This window comes from Strix uralensis, chromosome 6 (genome assembly GCF_047716275.1).
Source record: "Strix uralensis isolate ZFMK-TIS-50842 chromosome 6, bStrUra1, whole genome shotgun sequence".
NCBI lineage: Eukaryota > Metazoa > Chordata > Aves > Strigiformes > Strigidae > Strix > Strix uralensis.
The window spans coordinates 10,769,777-10,791,592 of record NC_133977.1 but is presented as its reverse complement, the minus strand read 5'-3'; the positions used below and the strand labels follow the sequence as shown (position 1 = coordinate 10,791,592).

Genomic DNA, 21,816 nt, shown 5'->3' with positions numbered 1-21,816 from the left:
ATTATCTGAGCAAATTCCTCATAAAGCTTCTCCATGGCATCCCTATTATTAGTTTTGTCACATTTTAAAAAAAAATATTTTTATGAATCTGAGTAAATGATTTGTGATAGTTAAAATAAATGCTTTAAAGAGAGTGAAAATATATCTAATTCTGATATGTTGTAGTGCCTGACAGTATCCTTGCCATATCTTTCCCAAAACTAGTATTGTTGCTCCATTGCTAGTGAATCATCATTAGGGATTTAAATGTTATTGTTTACCTTTATAAAAAAATAACTGGATGTTTCCAGGATTCCACTTAACTGTGAAGTGTTCCAAGTATGCAGAATACATCACGATTCCTGAAGGCTGGCCTTTCTCTGAAGAATTTCTAATCCTACACACCTTAGCCCTCATCATGCAAAACTCTTTAGAAAAATCTACGAGATGTAACACAAAGGGGGCTTGCACTGCACAAAAGTTGATCAACTACAGTTCAACAGACTGATTTTAAGAGCTGTGGCTGCATTTAAGCAGGAGGATATAGAGCTCTTTAATAAGAGAAAGTAGGACTAGATGAGAACAGTTCAAGTGGGATTTAACTGAATCTTGAGAACCTACATTTCAAACAGAAGTGGGATGAGGAAAGATGGGACAAATAGAATCTGTCATGTTACAGCCTTTTTTCTTTTTTTTTTTTTTTTTTTGAATCTTTCAGAGAGGCCATGACTTCTATGAAGGAGTTCGAGCAGGTAAGCATGCACACCAGAAATGTTTCTCAAGCTTAATAATATGCAAACTCACTGTTGCGTTGCTTCTCTGGAGGTTAAGAAAAGTGCATGCAGCAACAGCCCAGAGAACACTTCCCAGCTTGCTATAGTTTTTGCTTATTGGACTCCTGTATGGCCAAAATTTATTATTTGTTCCAAAGCATAACAGCCACGTTATTTCTTTTGCATAATCTCAGTTTCCCAATGTTATTTATCCACCTGGTATCACAGCACCACAACAAGGTTTCACCAGTTCATTGGAGAAGTTCAAAATATAGTTAATGCTGACAGTAGTGAGTAGCTATGTGTATCATTTGTGTGTCCAGATGTAGTGTTGCCACATAGCTGGTTCAGCCAGCTATAAGATGGTTTAAGACTCAAAGTTAAGAACAACTATTTGCATTTAAAAAAAAAGTTAGAGACTACTTTCACCCATATCCAAAATATCTCTGTATAGAGGTGTCTTACTATTAAAAAACCATATACTTAAATAAATCAGCATTTTAAGGCACTGATCAAGACAGGCAGTGGTAATAGAGCAGTGGCTCAGCAAGTTCATCTAGGGGACAGACTTTGATTCTGTCCTTGATTCTACTGCTGATTCACTATGCAGTTTGTCAAACCCAGTGTCACATCTGTTAGAAACTGTAGTAATTCTTTATGTACTATTCAGCACAAGATGAAATAAAGCACAGGCATTTCCTTTTCCAAGGACCTTACAGTACAAGACTTTTGGATGAATAACACTTTGGGGTTGAGGGAACCTGGCTTTTAATTCACACAGTTATACAGTCGAGTATGTATTATCACCTCCTCCTCATTTTTTCATGTCTGTCTTTATAAAGTAGTTTAAAATCCACTTGAGTAATGGAGTGTTCACTATTAGTAATACTGTATCAAAGGTAGCCTGGGGTGAGAGATGCAACGTTTGTTTGTACAGCATGGAAAGTTTCTGATTTTAATTAATTAATCTTTAGCACTTATTAGCACAGACACCTTTGAAGAATTTACTACATGTGTTGAGAATTACGTGGTTTTCATTGTGTTGGTAATGGGGACAAGGATATCTTAAAAAGAATATTCCTAGGATATATTCTAAATCGCCATATGAGCTGCTGAAACGTAGTTATTCAGGAAGTGACAAACTCAAAGTCTGGGAGTCAGATGAACACCAAACTAAATTTTCACTTGTAATGCACAAGGTCATGAAACCATCTGGGGATGCAGCAGAGGACAAAGGCAAATCACTTGTCAGTATGGCCAGTAAATTACATAAACTGCTTGTAAAGAAAGAAGCTGCAAGGACAGCAGTTGGGAAGCTTCTCTTTTACACAGAATGATGTAGCAAAGGCTTAACTGTATCAGGGGAAGAAAGAAAAAAAACACCAGAGATCCAGCTGCACTGAGGGGATTGCTAAGAATGTTAATTTGTTCTTGAAGCACTTGTGCTCTCTGCTTACTGCATATATCTTGTTCTCAGATTTGTATTCTTAAAATTGTTTCTCTTAAGCGCCGTGCAGAATCTGACTCAAGATCATTTTTGTAGTTGGGTCTGATCTCATGAAAATCATTATCCAACAATGTGCTGAGCATCCTTTTCAATAGGAAGATTGTTAAGTACTTCACAGGATCAACCATAGTGAATAAAAATGAAAATGATAAAAATGTTAACTTAAGTATTAGCTTTTTCTTTATTAAAGCATTACATTCCAAGTAATTAAGAGCCAGCTGTTGACCCTGTCTACCACAAGAGGATCTACCACAAAGTAAAGACATAATAATCAGATTTTACTTTTTGAAGATTGTTTTTCAGCGGCAACGGCCATAGGTCAGGTTTTAATAACAGCTTTTATCTGCTTCAAGCCATAACTTTAATAGACATGCTAGGGAAGTAGTTTGTTTAAAAGCTTTTTAAAGCTGCTTTGACCTGAGGTCTAAATTTCATTTTTCTTTTAGCCAGTTTTCTTTCAACCAGACTGAAAATCTGCTGGCAAACAGTCTTCCCCATTTATAATTCTTGTGATTGGAGCTACTAAAGAAAAGACAAATCCCTAAAAGCATAAAATACACAGATCATATTTCATCAGCATTTTCCCATATAATGGTAAATAGGGTCTTTGAACACTTCAGGTATTCATTTTTCACCTTGATTTATAGAACAATACATAAACTAAGAAATGCATAGCCCTGGGTAATTTCCAAGAATTTTGTTTTTTAATTCTTAACTGCATAAGAAAAGGGGTCATTTTTTGGAGTCACTGCTCAAACACATCCCAGTAGACTACAATTGCAGCAGCCAGAGGGGACAAAAATCTGTTAAATTAGCCTCCTAGCTATTTGTGCAGGAACATACTCTTCAAACAGAATTGTGAAGGCCTTCTGCATATTGCTGATCCTGCAAAGATCTTATTTCTGTGTGGCTCCTGCCCTCCCTCCTGCAGTGCTAGCAGCTGGCAGATGTGAACCTTACCGTGGGCAGAGGGTAGGGAGAGAGATTTCATTGCGACTAACAGAATTTCAGGTGCATAGAAATACCAATGTTTTGACTGTGCTGAATGAAGCTAAGCAATAGAAGACTAACTGAAGTCCAGTAAAGTCACTGCTACTGAACAGAGGGGTTCTGGATAATTTTTTTTTTTTAAAGTTAAAACACAAGAACAAACCCTTAAAACAATGTGTATGTTCAGTTACTTTATCTTAATGAACTTCCCTTAGCCTACCTTAGAAGTCTTCAGAATTTTTGTTCTGTTCTTGTAATGATCAATATCTCAAGCTGGAGAAACACAAAATATATGGAAGTTAATGCAGAAAGGGAATATTTTCATAATACTATTAGAAAACAAATATTTTAACTCATATAAGAGTAAATCTTTTATTGGAGACACCATTATGAGCATTCAGTTTATCCACCAGAGTAAAACTGGCCACAGATACAGACAGAAAGATTAACTTGATTACACAGTAGTGCCATAGAGTGGAGAATTATCAGCAACTACTACTGCTTTTCAGAGTTGAAGCTGTAGTAGTATACACATGGACTTTTTCTTCCCCCCCCCCCCCCCCCCCTAATTTAAAGCATCTCTAGTCAGTTATGGCTTTTGTGGATAACAGTTAAGATTATTTTGGCCAGATTGTGAACTTCAATTAAAGCTGAAGAAAATCATTAGGTAAGTACTACTACAATGAAATAAATATAGTTGATTTGAGACAATTATGTATTTTGACCCAAAACAATAAATGGCTTCACATCACAAGGTTTAAATTAACTTGTAGAATCATAACTTTTCAGTAAGTTACCCAGTAAAATCACTCTTTTACAGCACATTTCTTTTAAAGAATTGCCCACATGGATTCTACTTTCTGTGACATTGCAGCTTCTATCTATATAATGGGTTTCTTTTCAAGATTAGTGTTTATTTGTATCCAAGGAGCCCTTAGTCCTGTATTTGCAAGTAAATGGATGCAGGGCTCAGATTCTCCTTTCTCTTTGGAGATGCAAGCTAAGAGTTGTGATGTCTCTAAGTCTTCAGCTACAGAAATATTAATTAGTGCAGTTGTCATTTGAATGGTATTTATTTTCTAGGCACTTTCCAAGTGGTGGCTATAGAGGGAAAAGTTAAAAAGTTTTCAAGTCACATTTTTACCACAAACTACCACAATGCCTGTCTTTTGGTAAGATGTTCTTTAGGTAGGCATTCTTCCCATTGAACTTAAAATCCAACTCCTTTGCACATTTCTCATCCTGGATGGTTGTAGTTTAGTCACCAAGAATGAAGTCTGTTTAAAAAGACATGACAACTTACAGAAAAAACAGCTGTTATTCTTCAAAATATGTAGTCTCTGTGTCTTCTATCCATACACCTTCAGAACCAGCCTACTCTAAACTCTTTATCAGAAAAAAAACCAACCAACCAAATTCTGTCCTCAGCAGAGGAACCTGAAAGGTGCTTCTTGCCCGTCCCCCCCTTACCTGCTGTGGGCTGTGTTGGTCAGGAAGTCTCCTGGGACACAGGTGCATCTCCAGATCAGTCACTGATATCACACATCTGAAGGGAATGTGGGTTGAGGAGGGATGTTGGGTAGTCAGTGCATCCTAGAGAGCCACAGTTACTGTAGCAGGTTTTTTTTTAAATTATAAAAAATTAACATTTTGAATAGCACCTTTATGGGTTTTCCTGGAGCCAGAAAGGTGCTTGGAAGGACACTCTGGAATTCATTCATATTGGTCATTTTCACACACAAATAAATTCTCTCTTGTCTTACTATTGTTAGTGCAGCTGTTCTTACTGACATGTCTTCAGAATTCCTGTGATACAATGAATGCTTTTTGTGAATTGATGTTTTCTCATTATACTTTTACATGCAATTCATTCACTGATGATTTTATCTTCAGTGATGTATTTCCCAGAATACAGTGTAAAGTATACATACTAAACTTATACAAATCTTCACAGTTAAATCTACATAGGTCTGCGGTATCTGTCAGTATTTACAAATATTCTTGATTTTCCCACAAAGATACTCTGCTTTACTCATTCCTCATTAGTCGTTTCATTATTAGTTTATATGATGTGTTTAAGTTAGCTTTAGGCATTTAACACCTACTTTGAGTCATCTGTACTCTACAAGGAGCCAACTTTTGCACAGAGATGTGAAAGCCCTTGTCCAAAAGGAGCATCATGCATGTTCCCAGTTTCACATGAAGAAGCTGAAGTCAGGCAAGAGTAGTAGTTCTAACAGAAGGCACTAATTTCAGGTCTATTCCTTCAAAGCTTGGGCTGCTTCTGAAATGATCCGCTGTTCCTTGTATCATCTGGCAACTCCAAGATATGTCTCTATACAGGTTACAACTCAAGAATTTTTGTTAGAGTAGAATGTGTATGTTACAAAAACTCTTGTCTTCTCCAGAGCATATTTTCTCCCCCATGCATTCACTGTAGTTGTCTGTCTTAATCCAATCTGAAGTCATCTTAATTAGAGAAAGTTTACAAGTAACTTTTGTGTTTTTATACTCCACCTGACAGTGCTGATTGACAAAGACCAATCCCCCAGATGGAAGCCAGCTGCTCTAGAAGAAGTCAGTGACGAATTTGTGGACGATTGTTTTAAGCCATTGGGAAACAACGATCTCAAGTTGTAAAGTTCAAGCCTATTGACATCTTAAACATCTGCTTAATTCTATGTTATAAAAATTAATAGCAGTGTGATAAAGTTTGACAAGACTGTTAGCTAGCGTGAGATTTGTAAGTCTATTTTTTTGCATTCAGGAACATTTTTGTTATGCTGCCATAATGGCAAAATAGTATCTCTGGTTAATGAGGAAAATCACTTCAAGGCAAATAGTTATTTTTACTGCTTTACACAATGTTTAACATTTAGTTTTTTGCATCGACTCTTAGGTTAGGGGGAGAAAGCATAGTTAAGGGATGACCTAAGAAGTAAGGAGACCTTTGTGTTCTTGGCTCTGTCACTGATCTGTTAAATTGCGATGGTGCCTCAGATTCTTCTCTATACAATGAAAATAAAATATACTTAAAGCTTTAAAACAATCAGAGCTACAAAGCAAAATGCAAGACATCCTAAATCCATGGTGTTAAGTAGTCTTTTAAATAAAAGGTCAGCCTGGCACATTAGTCTGAGAGCAAGAAATTGTTCTATTGATTTAACATTTGGTCAGTATTCAGTCTTGCTATGTGATGCAGACATTGTTTCAGATGACATAATATTGCCAGAGCCTAGAGCACACTTCTGTCTGCTTGTAAAACTGATTTTTTTTTTAAATGCCATTAAGTTTGATGGAACTGCATAATTAGTTTTTCATTATTTCAGAAAGTGCTAGTTTTTCCTGGTCTTACAGTGGTGAAGAAATAACTGTCTCAGACCTTCCTCTGAACACTAAGCAGCACGTTTCCTGTTGATGTTTGTGACTGTCTAATCAGGGGTAGAGGTCAGCCTGGCCCTAATACTACAAGTGGCTGGAGTTTCTCTATACCAACTAGTCTGGGTTCCCGTTTGTTTGTGCCCATGAATATCCTGTCTGCTGGGTGGAAAATTTTTGAAAAGTAGGGGGAACACAGCAGTATGTACTGAAGATAACAAATGGGAAAACTTGAAGTATATCTGCTGCTACATGGATCATATAGTTTTTTTAACACAACATATCCTAACAAACATAGTTGTTGGGATCAAAATTTAAATATACATCAAAAACCCTTTGCTGTATGTGCATTAAAAGTTGCTCGGTTCTGATACTAATAATGCTTTGAAGTTATATGACATAACCAGAGCCCCTTGATAAAAGTATATTCTTTTTGGGGGGTAAAATTAATTTTTCTGTTGTGTATGCAACACATAGCTACTAATCTTCAACATTAAGACTGCATGCTTTTTTATGGTTAATCAAATCATGTATCGGGATCTCTTGCTACTTGTTTCTATAGTTATAGGCAGGTCACAAATACAGATTTTGGCTTCTCTGAAGATGAACCACTGAGACTAAAGGAAGAAAACTTTTGTTCAAATAACATAGTAATCAGCACTGGGGAATCCAAAAGTCAGTGCTACAGCAGAATTGTTACAGAGTTTCCAACATTGGGCCCTTTTTATTACCAACAGTAATGGTCTACACTGGCTTATGGCTCCTTCCTTCCTAGAAGCTGTTGCCTGGAAACAAAGTCCAGGAAATTCAGGCATCAAGGTGAACGACGAGGGTGACTTTCAAAGAATTACGGGTGAGCGAAATAGAGAGCAAAATCAAGAAAAGATGGCACCTTGCTTTGTCTTTAAGAATCTTTAAGATAAATTTGTTAAAATTTCAGCTGCGAGTTAATGCTACCATGTACATATTTGTTATGAGACAGTCCTTGAGTTTATTTTCAAAAGTAGTTGAGAGATTTAATTTAAAATTAAGGGTAATTCTGAAAATATGACTTGAATTTCTACCTCATGCTGGTTCTGTAAGAAATATAAACCTCCCCACTTATTTTTTAAAATTTTTATATGTTTTAGATTCTTAAACAATGCCTATTTTTATTTTTTAAAAATTGGTTCATTCCATTATTTTTGTACAAAAGGAGCAATTTTCAGTGACTATATTTAATGAAAAACACAGTAATCCCCAAGGAGTAGGGATGGTGCCTTCTGTGATTGAAAAGGACTTCCAACATTTTAGCAAGAGTATACTTCTGAATCAATAAACTTTAACTTGCATGTTCAGTTGCTTCCAAAATTTATGTGAACAGGAATTATCCTAACTCATGGTAACAAGATTCTGTCCAATCTGTGCATTTTTCTCAAATAAAAGTCATACAGGCAGATGGCAAGTTTAATTTTATTTGGTCCACAAGAAAATATTTTCCACAAAAAATATTGTAAAAATATATTGTAGTGTGTTTTATTTGGGAATACTGGTGTGTCTTACTCCAGAAATGTCAATTTTACAAAGTTGTGCTGCAGTTAATGTGTTTTGAACCGTTAGCAGAATATCAAGTCAGTCACATTGTACCCACTCAGACTATGCTTACATTTCCTGGAGAAAAATAAAACAAATGTATTTGTAACTCCTAAATAGAAGTAAATAGTTTTGCAGAGTATGCTAGTCCCATACTGGAGTGCCTTTTACACAGAATCAAGTCAAAGAATCAGTGGCAACTTCGCTGGAAAGCCACTGGAAGTGGCTTATACAGCTTAGAGTAATCTAATTGTAAGTAAACATATGCAATTGTATTTAGGTAAAGAAGTCTTTATTTTTATTATGTGTTAGTATTGTGCCTATTAAAAATACAGCAGAACTCTGGAAAGAGATCTCCTTTGATCTCAACAGATTGTAGGATTGAACAGATTTTTTTATCTTTTTTTTTATTAAGGGTAAGTGCATTATTTATTAAGGACAGCATCTTGTAAAAGATTATTTTCCTGGTGAGAAGCTGTCTCCCTGTTTGTCAGCTTGTTTGCTTTCCATTTGCTGCATGCATTCCCTGAAGTGCCAATGTCATAGCATCGTAAGCCAGCCGGAATTGCACTTCAGGCCCTACTGAAGCTGCTGTGATCTTCAAGCGTGAGTGAGGGAAGCCAGGCTTTGTGGTTGCAGGTGAGGGACCGGTTGGAGGTAACAAGCAGCAGGCGATGCAGTCAGTGTTGGGTTATGGGTGGCTCTCGGAGCAAGCACTCCACACGGAAGCTCACGGTGAGGCACGTTTCCATTATACCTAGGTAACTTGCTCCTTTGGGGAAATTTTCAGTATTTATCAGTACAGATGCTATGATGTAACTTTAGGCTATTTTATATTATTTTATAATTCTGCCTGCTGTTGGGACTGTGCAGTGGCAGCCTGCCAATGGAGAAGCTGCTTTCAAAAGTGCATCTGATACTCTGACTCCAGAAGAGTGTCAGGTGCTCCGGCTACATCCAAAGAAAGGATTTGAGACACTGCAATAGCAATCGTTGCAACACCCAGCTCCCCATGGCAGCCACCAAGGTATTTGTACAAGGGTCAAGACAAACAGAAAACTGCACTCACTTTAAGAGTGCATATTCACCTATCTGGCAAACAACATCTATGGAGTTTGGGCTTTTTTTTTTTTTTAATTTTTTTTTTAATTACTGTCTTTAGCAGTGTTAACATTCTGGAGTCAAGACAAATGTTACAGAAACATTGGCCCTTTTTGTAATAAAGCTTTATTTTAGTTATAATAATAAGAGGAATATTTTTTAATACTGTGGTTAAGCAATATCCAAACTGATCTGATCAGTGTTTTGGTTTTGCTTTTTAATTCACCCTAGTATACGGCATGGAGTTTTTTTAGATGGAGCAAATGTAGGGTATGATCTAATGTTTTACATGCCTTAGAGCTTCAGGGAGCATCACTGTTAACAGTAGACTTCACATGGGCCATAATACCTTAGTCCCACTTTACATATGGCTTCAAAGAAGACTACATTACTTCAAACAAAAAGACATTACAACGTAGGCAGATTTTGTTCCCTTTTTCAGCAAAAGCCTGAGAACAGTCTTAATAGCAGGGTCTAGTCTGGTCACTGAACTATGGCTGTCTTGTGCTGTGTTACTAAGAATTTTTCACTGTTGACTCTTGATAAAACCACTTCCTCATACAGGTGAATTTCAAATAACTATGTTTGTGTCACAAAGTCTGCATAACAGCTCAATTCATGGACTGTCTTATGGCTGAGAATAAGCTAAAAATAATGATTTACATGGTCCTCTTTCTGCTTGCCTCCCATTGCTTAAAAAATTATGTTTTATATCGTTTCCTAGAGCTACATGTACCTTTTAAAAGTAGTAACAGTTTTTGCCAGTATCGAAAGCATTTTTCTATAAAATGGAAACATAAAACAGAAAGCTTTGATCTAGGCAAAAAACTCTGTCTTTTAAACTGGCCATAACAGAAAAAGGAACAAACAGGTGCTAAAACCCCAAGCTTTTACAAGGTATTCACTTTGTATAAAGTGTCAGCATTGTAGCTTTCAGATGACTATGATTAATTTATCCCTTTCTTGGTATCTCACATGCTAGTTATGAGTACAGTAGGTCAGGCTGCAAGTCCTGGAGAAGCAGGGTGCAGTGTGTGGATGCAAGCTAGATACAAATGGGTAAAGAACGTAGCCCTTTAGCTCTGGGCCTAAGGCTTTTTCACTAATTCAGTGCAGTGCTCAGGCTTTAGGTTTCCGTAGCTCATGTTTGCATCGCCATATGTGGTTTTACCAATGGGTAAGTGATGAGCCTACAGAAGCTGAAGGAAGGCGTCAAGGGTGTTACTTCAGAATGAAATTTTAGTGTATTGCAGCCGTAGTTCCCATGAAACAAATAGTCCTAAAACAGTGTTACACCTTTGAAAGTTTGTTACACTAGTTAGCATCAGTAGTTTTTGTATACCTACCTGGGTTACAGTAAAAAAATGAAACAAACCTCTCCAAAACCAGCACCCTAACACAAAAAAACCCCAAACCCCAAACTAAAAACCCGAACAACTTTGGTCTGAACGCAGTGATCAGATGTCATTAAACTGTCTTACTGCAGGATTTTTAGAGAATAGCCTTCGTGCATTTACTGAAGCCAGAGCATCTGTTAATTATAATGCACTGTTTATCAATATTGTAATGTTTCTCATTGGTTCACTTCAGAATGGAAGCTGAATAGTATCATAATCCATATGGTTCCCTGAATACTGCTTGGTTTTATAAAATGCTTCTCATCACCTTCATCACTTTGTGGTTTACAAATTTAGTCAGGTCAAAGAATCAAAGTAAAATTTATGACAGCAGTTATCCTTGCTACATGCAGACCTTGGTTTCACTTAGCAAAACACAGACAAATTTACCAAGCATAGAGAGTTCCTCTCTTTTCACCTACAAACAGACCACTGATTTTTTTATGCAGTACATAAAAATAATCCACACTTTGTTAAGCATCTTTGGGGCCTCTGTAGCAGTACTTGTACAGTTGCAGGGCAGCCACATTCTTCTCATCCTCTTTTTTTAACACTAATTTCTGATCACATTCAACACAAAGACAGAATATACTCAACATACGGCTGATAACAAATGACACGATTAATAGATTCTACTGTAATCCAATTAGTTTCTTAGCAATATAGATTAAAAGGCAAATTTTTTTCAGCCTCTCCTTGCAAACACATTCATATAGTGGCATTATGCTCAAGTCACAGCTGATTTTACTTTATTTGCACTAGTACCAAATACAAACTGCTTAACAGACAGGACACTCACTGTGAAGACAGTCCTTGCCAGTCAGGGCTCAGGGCACATCACTTTCAATAAAGGGGATGTCGCTATATTTGCTTTCAGTCACTGCCCACTGTTTCACCGCCTGATCGAGAATCTCACGGGAGAGACGGTGTGCGTAGTCTAGCACTATGGTGCTTGATGGACTTTTCTCATCCACCTTCACTGCTATCAGTGATGACTTCTCCCCAGTGCATCCTTCATTGCCTTCCCCGATCCTTTCATCCTGGATAGCATTTGAACCTGGAAAGGCATCCTTGGATTTGATGCATCCCATGGTACATTCAAAAACGCAGCTGCAAAATTCAGTTCAACAGCATGTTTTGATAACCTGGAAATGGTTTCCTTGTTTGATGCACAGTGTTGCTGCTTCTTGCCAGTGGTTCCACTTATTTTCAAAGAACAGAGCGTCTCCTTTTGTGCTTCTTTACTTCTGAAGAAATCTGTCAAAATAGTGTTTCATATAAACACAGTAGTTTCCCACTCTCAGTGAGCTCAAAGGAAAGCTAAATTCAGTACAGACGCTATTAGAAGCAACTTTAATAACTCTCTGCATGGCATGCGTAAAATGTTTTTATCGGTAGCATCCATCTACTACAAATAGGCAAAGCTTGACCTGAATTCAAGCTGCCTTTGAATGCAATTCCCAGTACGTGATGTAAGCCATCTAGGAACGTAAAGGTCTTAGAAAAAAAAAAAAAAAATCTGTTTCTTCCAAACTGACAATGCAATGCTCTTTTCCTGAATCTGTAAACAAATACTGTTTAACTCCAGTGACTGCTGCTGCTAAAGAAGATAAAAATAAAACCCAAGAACACCCCACAGAAGCACCACACAACCACCACCTAACAAGAGCCTTGCGCCATGGCTGTTGTACACCCTTTGGGCAAGAGTGACGCTGATTCTCAGTGTCATTCTGCCGTTGCTCAAGGAGGCTTGAGCATGCAGTCACGAGGAGCTATTCACGAGAAACAAGAGTTGCTTTTCGTTTTTTCCCTTGAGGGGGTAGGGAAAGCAGCAGCAGACTGCTGTGTTCAAGGCAGTTCTGACAAGGACAACTCTACATCTAGAGAAGGGAGAGTGAGGAACTAAACACCTGACAGGGTCCTTTTGTCAAACTCCTCAAGAATCAGAACTACTCAGCCCGAAATTCTGCTACGTTTTTTTGTTTATTAGCCTACAGAGCTGTTTCTCATGCTATTTTCTCTATACAGGCAAAGCAGAACCTCATGATATGGCTGACTTTGCTTGGCATGAGCTTACCCACTTACCAGAGTTAATAGACTGCCAGCCAAAATAAAGACTGTGCTGCACAGAAACCAACTGTTCCCTACAGCTTCACCCGATGACGCTGTACTAAGGTCAGCCAAAGTTAAAGATTTTTTTGTAAATAGCCTTTGAAAACATAATCATGGCAAAGATGTTAAGCCTTATGTATTTGCTTTATATACTGGGACAAATAGGGGCTCCAATCCAGTATCCTGATCCCAGGCAAATACTTGCAGAGGAAATGAAGCCCATTTGCAGGCAAATGGTGCTTCACAGGTAGGTCGGGACTTCCCCAGTGTAGCAGCTGACTCATGAGAGCCAGGTTCACGGTGACAAGCTTCCCTCCTCTTTCTGCTAGTTCATAAAAACATCGCTACCTATTTAGAAAACAGTTTGTAGGACCAAAGTGCCAGCACTCAGAAGGTGTTCCTGGCAGCAAGTCAGACCTAAAAGGCTTCTGAAACTACGAAGTACATACAAATGTTTTCATACCTCTAGCTTTGTATCAAAACAGTTCAGCGTCTTAGGGAAATGTTTGTAAATCACTTTAATAAAGTTCAGTAAGTTTCTTTTGTGCATAATGGCAGGCTGCAGCACGTGCCAGTGTATTTTAGAGTAGGCAGTACAGTTAACAAGCCTGTAACATAAACCCTGCTGCTAGCATTTGCAGTTTTACCCAACACAGAGGGGAACTAACTTGTTATTAAATGAATAAAAGGAAGGATTCCCTTCACTGCAGAAGAAACCACATTTATCCCTGTGGAGGTTTATAAAAAACCCATGAGCTTTATACCCATGTCTATCAACTGCATACACTGATGAAACTTAAAACACTTACAGAACATGCTTACAGACCAGAGGCCAAGATGTCTGAAAGCAATTCAGGCATCTGAATAATTCAGAACTTTCTAACAGTAATATCTTGTGCATGTCTAATTTCAATAATTACCATTAATAAAACATTAATAAACATAATTTCCACTTGCTCTTCTGGACAAATACGTAGCTTGAACTATCTAATACGGCGAAGAATCACCAGGAGCATCTACAACCCCGCATTGCTGGTACCTGAAGGCTGCAGTCTTTATCCAGCCAAGGTAATACACCAGCTTCATGGGAAGGTACGCAGGTATGCTGTCTAATCCTTTCTCACTACACTACTGCTAACAGCTACAAGTTTTAGGTTAGATATCATCTCCTCCTTCGGCTTAGCCAGAACTGTAAATATTGTAGATTTAAACCTCAGATTCCCCAACCATACAAATGCTCTATGCCACACTTGATATAACAACATGTTTCATCAGCATTTCATCCCTGACACTTTATTTAATGACTAATCAGATTTAGATTTTTTAATCTTAAGTTTGGAGGCATATTCTTTTATACGTTATCCTTTTTTTTGCGCTTTTTAAAGGAGGTCTGTTAAACGGTAGCTGGCTTTAGTTAGTATTTTATCACTGTTTTAAGATGTTTTCATCTTACAACTGGAGATTTCCTTTCCTGTTCTGTTAGGGGACACCAGCAGATGAGTTAGTGTCTAACAGAAAGAAGGAGGAAATGAGTAGAGGGAAGGCAAACATCTCCTAAAGCAGGCAGAGACACATTCCCTCGGTCAGCATCTTCCTCTGCAGGATTTACTTCTGTTCCCACCTTCTACCTCTGCCTTTTCATTTGGGTTAAATCAAATGTTTGTGTGACTGTTCTACACAGAGGAAGCAAGGGCTATAAAACCTATAGGTAGCAAGGCATGCAAAACAACGAAATTGTTCCAAATTGATTACTAGTTGAGCTTAAAAGCAAAGTTATTGACCCTAGTTTAAATCCTTGACTGTTGCTCATTTCATTATTTATAGAGTACAGCACTTTCCAAGTCACTGCAGTAAGTTTTATAGTTTGCCCGCTCTACTTGAGTTAATAATTGCTGGCACATAAATGATTGCAAATGAAGCTGCCCTCAATCTTCTGACTGCTTTCTTGTTTTTCTGACAACCATTGCTTGCACATACATGGTGAAGCGCTGTTTAAATCCCCTCCACCTACCTCATCTCCAGAGTGTTAAGTTCTGACAGGGATTTTAACACCTCTAGCTTTCCTCACAATGCTCACACCCTCAGAGAGGGGGGAGGGGGAAGAAAAAAAAAAAAAGCAGCTCATTTTACTCCCAGCACGATGTTTCATTCAGTAACTGCACAAGGGAAAATTGTCTGACAGGAGTCTTGTTTCTTTCAGTGTCCAGGCTCTAATCTGTTGCCAGCCGTGTCTTGGAAACCACTGCATAGATGGTTCGAGGCTCAGGCCAAAACCTCTGCAGATGCAGTTCCTCACGTGACGAGCTGCTGTGCTTAGCTGGGGGCAGAGGTTAGGGAGCTGTGATCTGCACTGTTACACTGTCAGCCAGGAGTTAAAGCAGCACCATCACAAACCTTAACTTCTCTTTTTAAAGACCAATTTTACAATAAGTGAAATGTTGATTTAATTAATCTGAAAAATACAGGTTCCTAGTTGTGCTCAATTTCAATGGACATATAGTCAATATGCTTTTAAATACCTCATTTAACTTCAATACTATAAACACCGTGTATTATTTTAAGAAGAGTCCTGAAAACAATCAATTCCTTTCCATATCCCTGGAATTGGAAGTTTCCGACGACAAAGTTCAGGTGTTGTTTCACCTATTATTTACTACATGTGTGCCCTGTGGTAATACAAGGAGAGAGAAAATATTGAGGGAGTCGTACCACATCGCTGAACTCACCTTGCATGAGAGGGCTAAGCAGTCTCTTTGCCAGCCTGGCTAAGTGTTTCCTGCCAAGGTAAGTTCATTCCTAACCACTGAAGGAAACAAAGCAATGGTAAAAGGATGCCTGTAATTCACTATTATACAATGTAAAATACAGGGGGAAAAAGAATTAATAGCGTAACTGCAGTTTTATTTAGATAAATGAGGCTTTTAAAGGTATTAAAATCATCAATAAGAGGTAATTACAAAAGGATAAATACATACAAAAATAAAGAGTTTCTCCTGCCTCTCTGGAAAACATCTTCACATGATGAAAACAGACATAAGAGCAAGAGTTTTGCTGTTAAGCAACATCTCTAGCTATCACAGGCAAGTAAGTTCCTGCTACCATTCAAATGGTTTCCATCCCTAAGACCTCTGAAAAAATCTCCTAGAAGTTCAATGCTATACTGCGATGAATCACTTTCTATAACACTTTCTGCTATAGGAGTCACCAGATTAAAAATAAGTCATACTTTTCAAAACAGCTTAGTGCTGCTTTGCCCAATTGAACACAGCGGGTAATTTCTGCTGTGACAAAGCCAGGCTCCTCACTTCCCAAACTCTGAGATTCAAATACGACTCCTTGTAACCCTCCTCCAGCCAGGGAGGCTTTTAGTTTTTTCCTTGGTATCTGCAAGAGAAGCTCAGTATGCTACTTACCAAAACCACGTCTGCTTCTAACAAGTCGTCCCACTTGTCCCCAGTACAGCACGGACAGCTTCACGACTGGGAAGGACTCTGCAAAGGCAACCAGTAAATAGAACGGAGCCCTCGTGAAGATGTCAAAGTTACACATCACAAAGTTAGATGAATCTATAGTGCTGGCCTTGCAGAAGTCTGTTTGCCTGTTCACCCACTGTATTTGACTTTGACAAAGGTAAAATGATGATACAGCACTTAGGAAATTAGACTGAATGGCAGGCTGCAACAATTTATATACAGCACCTAATCCCGGGCTACAGTGGGGCCACTGCTTGGGCAAGTGCCTCCTGTCCTACATGTGGGATGCCAACCTCCTTCCACAGCAAGTCCAGTTACAGCCGATTTCAGCAAGGATTCAGGAAGGGCAATACACCAGCATCTGGAGCGCCCCATCTTCTGCCTACGCTTAAAAGTTTGCTCCTGTTTTCCCTTCTCCCTCTCAGAGCTTCTGCTGAGAGCTGGACCTTTTTCATCCAAGCACATAGTGAGAATAGTCAGATAATCAGAGTGCTGTCATTATCATGGAAACAACAAACGCTACTCTTTGTAACAAAGGTATTCAAACTCAAGGCAGGTGACCCAGCTGATGTACCAGCAGAGGTAAACCAAACTGCATTTAGGCATCCAGACCTCTGAACTGCACCTAATGGCATTAAATATTTACATCCTCCATGTAATAATGGAGAGAAACAGAAACCCAGAACATCCTCTGTCTGCCTTTCCTCTCCCTAACAAGGTGGGATGTTGTTCAGGAGGACACGTGATACTGTGCCTTTGGATAGTCTGCAGTTTTGAGCAGAGCAGCGGCACATAAATGGCAGAGGGATGAATCACTCAGTGCACAGCATCACCCCCATCGCTGCAGGACGCGGAGGCTCCCCGTGCAGAGCAGCCCCACGCAGGGGCTCTCAAAGCAGCCTAGTCCACCAGTTTTAACTTCTGCCTCTAACATCCTACAGGGCCAGCACACTGTAGTTAACATTTATTATAACGACTCCTTCTAATCATAGGAAAAGGAAGATTTAAAAAGCTAGAGTTAAAGATAAGCACAATTCCCAAGATCCAGCTATCTCAGGCAATCACTGAAATACCTAAACACCCTGCAACAGCTTGGGCAACGAAGAGTAAAAATGGAGCCCTCATTCCTCACAGGGCCGTCCTGTCGCTTACTGCCACCAAGAGATAAGAGCTACAGATTGGAAAGGGCTGGATGCAGGAACCGCAGACAACTGCTGTGCAGGATTAGCATGTAAGTGAAAGTCTCCTGCTTATCTGTCTCGGGGTACACGCTGGAATTTCAAAGGCCTGAGTTTTTTTCCCCCCGGTGGCCAGAATTGGTAAAACTTCTGCAGGCTTCTAAGCCAGTTTGTAACTGAATGGGGAAACAACACACTTTTCAGAATCTATCTTACTTTAAAAGGCTGTTCAATGAGACGACAGTTGATGTAGCAAGCAAAGGTGAAGCAAGGAACCTTTAGGTGAAAATACCAATAGTTCAGAAAACAGCAACACGAGTAGGTACAGTCCTCAGCAGCCTCAAGGTTTGTTTTCATCCAGGAAAAACAGTCTTGTTAAAAATAAAGAACACCATGTGCTTGGTAGCTGTCTGATTTCATGAAAGTAAGACTGTATGCAGTCAGCCTGTCCTGAAAAACTCCCTCCTCCCTCCAGTACAGCGGTTTATTTACCAGAATTGCATGCAGCTCTGAGAGCAGCCTGAAGGCAAGAGGCGAAAAGGATGCTGAAAACTTCTTAGAGGTTCTGCTCTTGTTTTAACTTAGCTGCTTGTCCAAGCAACCGTACATGCTACTATTTTCTCCAAATTTGGACAGAAATGTGTGCAACATATTAATTCTGCTTGATTTTTCAATGCCTGTTGTTTTTTTTCTCAATGTCTCAGAGTACCATTAAGCAGACATTTACCAGTACAGACTCTCTGCCAGACCACAGACAAGGGAGAACGTTAACTCAACCTACTCTCATACAAACAAGAGCGAGATGCCTCCTGTTGATGAAATCCCATTTTCTAGATGAGTAAGAGTGGACTTTAGCAAGCAAGGCCTCAGAACGAGGTCATAGAAGAAAGGGCATGGAACAAGATGCAGAGCTTCTCAGAAACTCCATCTGCAGGAAGTTTAGCCAAGATTTAAGGAACCCAACATCAGAAATTACAGAAGAATGCCTTCGTTCAGAGAAAGGAAAAGTTAATGGCTATAGAAGAGATCTGAAACTCTCCAAGAACCCAAACAGAAACAAAATATAAAGTTTTTAACATAGGTGTATAGCTGTTTCCTTGCCCTGCGGAAAATGAAAAGAGATGGGTTCAACCCACCTTTCAGCAAAGCCCACGGTTCTTGCCATTATCAGCCCACCCCCGGTATGTATTAGCTGCAAATCTACAGCCTGTAGAAGACCCCCACAAACATTTTCCGCACAGTAGGGGAAAATGCACAGTGTCCCAAGTCCCACACTGATGTTAGACTGCTCTAAAGCATGGGGCTGGGTCCAAAAAAAAAGCAGCCTGTTGGTTTATTACAATGCTGTGACACAGTTTTGAATGACCTAGAATGGAAACTGGTATTTTCCTATACATACCACAAAACTCCCATCCCAACAAGTCAATTGTGGAGTCAGCCTACCTATTAACAGCCCACCTTCAAGAACATGTTAAAACATCAAGCTACTTATACTCATGCCAAAGCTTAGGATCTAGCCTTGTTTATAAAGGTATAGTACTGTCCTCCACAGGTGCCAGCCAAAGGCAGACTGCTGCAGATGACGAACAGGGATACACAAATCTTTACAAGTAAGAAAGTCCCTCCTGCCGTTATCACTGGCTGCTGCCCAGCCTGGGGATCCTGCCAGCGAGAACTGATGAGCAGCAGCAGGTAAAACAGTGCATCAGTATCTCAGTCTGACAGGGTCGCGTTTTATTGTAGTATCTGTCACAAGATTCAACTATGAACATATGGAGCTGCTGATCATAAGGTATGAATGACGTACATTGGTTTGCTTTGTGATGTGCTTACAAAGGCAAAGGCACCACTGGATTAACACAAATGGAAGTCAGAAGGAAGGAGATGGCCAGGATCTGACCAAGATCAACCAGAGAAGAGTACAAGAAAAGCAGAATACAACCCCATTTTGTTCTTTAATCTCCCTATACAGAAGCCAATTGTAAAACTGGGAATCAGAATTAAGAATGCAACAGAAGACCCATTTTTCCACGTCTCGCATAGGAATGCACAGGAAAACACAGCTCCATGTTTTAAAATCACAGCTACATTACTAACAATTGGCAGAAATCAGCCGAGGAGTAAGAGAACAAAGGGAGGAGTCAACAACCAGATGCTCCAGCTGTATGAAAGCTGCCCAGAATTGCAATAAAGAACTACCTCAGCCTTAAAAATATCACTCTGTCTCACAGCTCTCCCTCAGTATTTGTTTTCCTGAATTTCATCACTCCTAACGTGCCAGCTTCTCCTTCTAACGCCTTCGTGCCCGAGAAGCAGGGCGGCTGGCAGCCAGGCAAGGCAGTCATGCCCGGCGCAGCCTGGTGACATGCCGGCTCTCCCCCCGGCACCCAGCCCACGGAGACACCTTGGCCCCAGAGAGATGTCAGCATCGCAAGGCTCTGCACAACCCCCTGTGCGACTTGTACAAACCAAAGTGATTTTAAAGAAAGAATTTTCTCAGCAGAACACAATGTTCAGAAGAAAACTAATTTGTATGTACCTGAAGGTTAAAAATGCTCCTTTGTTAAGACTGTAGTAGAAATCCCTGTATTCTTTTTTTTTTTTTAATTACTATATTTAGAAACCTAATTTGGACTCCGACTTCCTGAACTATGAGAAAGCGTGAGATGCTTCTAAATGTTTTATAATTTTTGCCATGGCTGATCTTACACTACTAAATCTGTATTTTACAACGTGCCAGATCAAGGTAACCTTCCCTGTACGGGTTTGTGCTGAAGCTTGGAAAAGGCACTCACGGCAGAGCGGGGGCACGCAAGCAGCCCTCACACCCCTCGGCCAGCAAAGACCGTTGTCTCACGCCTTCCCCACAGCAGGCACGCAGCTTACAGAGAGGCAGCCACCCCGTTTACCTTCCCGCTCTGCATCGTTCTCCATAGTACGACCTCTTCCCACGGGGGCCCAACTGGAGCAGCACCTCTGTTTTCCTCAGTTTTGAGGAGACTGTTGCTAGCACCCTCTCCGTCAGATGGTGGGAGGAGTAAGGCGTCACCGCCGCCTGTCCTGAAAAACCCCACCTCAAAGCCCAGCTCTTTCTTCCTCTCCTCCACAGCATAAGCTTAGGATGCTGAAGGCCGGTCCTGCCCACGGCCACTGCTCACCCCGCGGGTCACCACGGACTGTGATGGCTGCCAGGGGACACCCGTCCCTCCGCGACACAGCGCCAGGCTACCCTGCTCCTCCTTGTAGGACCTAAGCAAGATGAGATGCGAGCACGAAAGCCGTCGGACATACCAGCACGCCGGTGGGGGTGGTTTAAGTGCCAAGAGCATGTTGTACGCGGGATGCCACCAGCACGCCTCCGGCCGTCGAGCAGGAACTCCCGCGGCCGGGCAGGCTGGCGAGGGCTGCTCCTTCCTCCCAGGCGAGGCGCCGCGGGATCAGGCCCTCGTCCCACCAACACCGCGTCCTCCAGGTTCCTGCTCGTAAACGACAAAGAAGCAAAAACCACCATCAAAGTCCATTCTGACCCCACTTTTCGGGAAACCACCCGCAAGCGCACCGGCAGCAGCCGGCACCGCGGGGCTCCCGCCGGGCAACGCCCTGCCTCCGCCCCGCCGCCGGCCCCCGCGGGCACCTCCCGGGCCCCGACCCGGCCTGCTCGGCGGCGGAGCCAGCGGCCACCCGGCGCGGCGCGGCCCCGCGGCGCTCCCACAGGTAACGGCCGGGGAGGGGCCCCGCGGCCCCGGCCCCCCCCGCCGCCACTCACGCGGCTCCGCTCGCCGGGCGCTCTCCGCCCTCCCCGCGGCACCGCCGGGGCGGCCGCGGGCTCCCGGGCGGGGCGGGCCGGGCCGGGGCGGGGAGGCACCGCCGCCCCCCGCCGTGCCCTTCAGCAGCGCCGCGGCCGCGGCCCCAACCTGCCGCCCCGCCCCGCGCCGCCCCCGCCCGCCCCTTCCCTTCCCCGGTGGCCGCGACGCGCCTCAGCGCCGGGATGGGGCCTGCGATTTAAAATTGAAAATAAAAAAGGAAAAAAGAAAAAAATCACGCCCAGGAAAATCGCTTCTCATTGGCTTGTCCTTCTTTTAAATGAGGGGAAGCATTTTTAAAGGACGGAGTTGCCATGTAAAAGCTTTCGGTGATCGAGATCGCGTGGTCGACTCGGCTTTCTGAAGCTGAATCACACGTTCAACTCAGTTTTATTATCAAATAAAACACTGACATGCCACAGAGCGGGGAATGATGAAGTACTGGGAACCAGTAAAGTGAAGGAAACTGGGGGAAAGGCTAGGGGTGAGGCCTGGGTGAGGCAGCTCTTATTTTATCCTGTCAGGCAGCATCAAATCAGGAATACTACAGGAA

At 41.1% G+C, this 21,816-nt stretch overlaps 2 protein-coding genes across 6 annotated transcripts in view; one reads left to right on the top strand and one right to left on the bottom strand.

Moving 5' to 3' along the window:
- Window positions 1-8,063, top strand: part of HIBCH (3-hydroxyisobutyryl-CoA hydrolase) — a 47,676-nt gene extending 39,613 nt beyond the window's left edge. For all 4 annotated transcript variants that reach the window (XM_074872704.1, XM_074872706.1, XM_074872705.1 and 1 more), the window contains 2 exons: window positions 698-731; window positions 5,774-8,063. In XM_074872704.1, coding sequence (XP_074728805.1) covers window positions 698-731; window positions 5,774-5,889 — 150 coding nt within the window. In that variant the 3' untranslated portion in view covers window positions 5,890-8,063. The remainder of the gene's footprint in view (window positions 1-697; window positions 732-5,773) is intronic.
- AKAP19 (A-kinase anchoring protein 19) lies at window positions 8,060-21,300 on the bottom strand. Of its 2 annotated transcripts, XM_074872710.1 has the most exons (4): window positions 20,752-20,926; window positions 16,223-16,300; window positions 15,536-15,612; window positions 8,060-11,954 (listed from the first exon to the last, which is right to left on the bottom strand). In XM_074872710.1, the coding sequence occupies exon 4, from the start codon at window positions 11,786-11,788 to the stop codon at window positions 11,525-11,527; it is 264 nt and encodes an 87-aa protein (XP_074728811.1). In that variant the 5' UTR covers window positions 11,789-11,954; window positions 15,536-15,612; window positions 16,223-16,300; window positions 20,752-20,926; the 3' UTR covers window positions 8,060-11,524. The 2 variants fall into 2 exon arrangements, with proteins under 2 accessions (XP_074728811.1, XP_074728812.1); XM_074872711.1 differs by lacking the exons at window positions 15,536-15,612; window positions 16,223-16,300 and adding an exon at window positions 21,227-21,300 and having other exon boundaries at window positions 20,752-20,936.
- Between the last annotated feature and the right edge of the window lie 516 nt (window positions 21,301-21,816).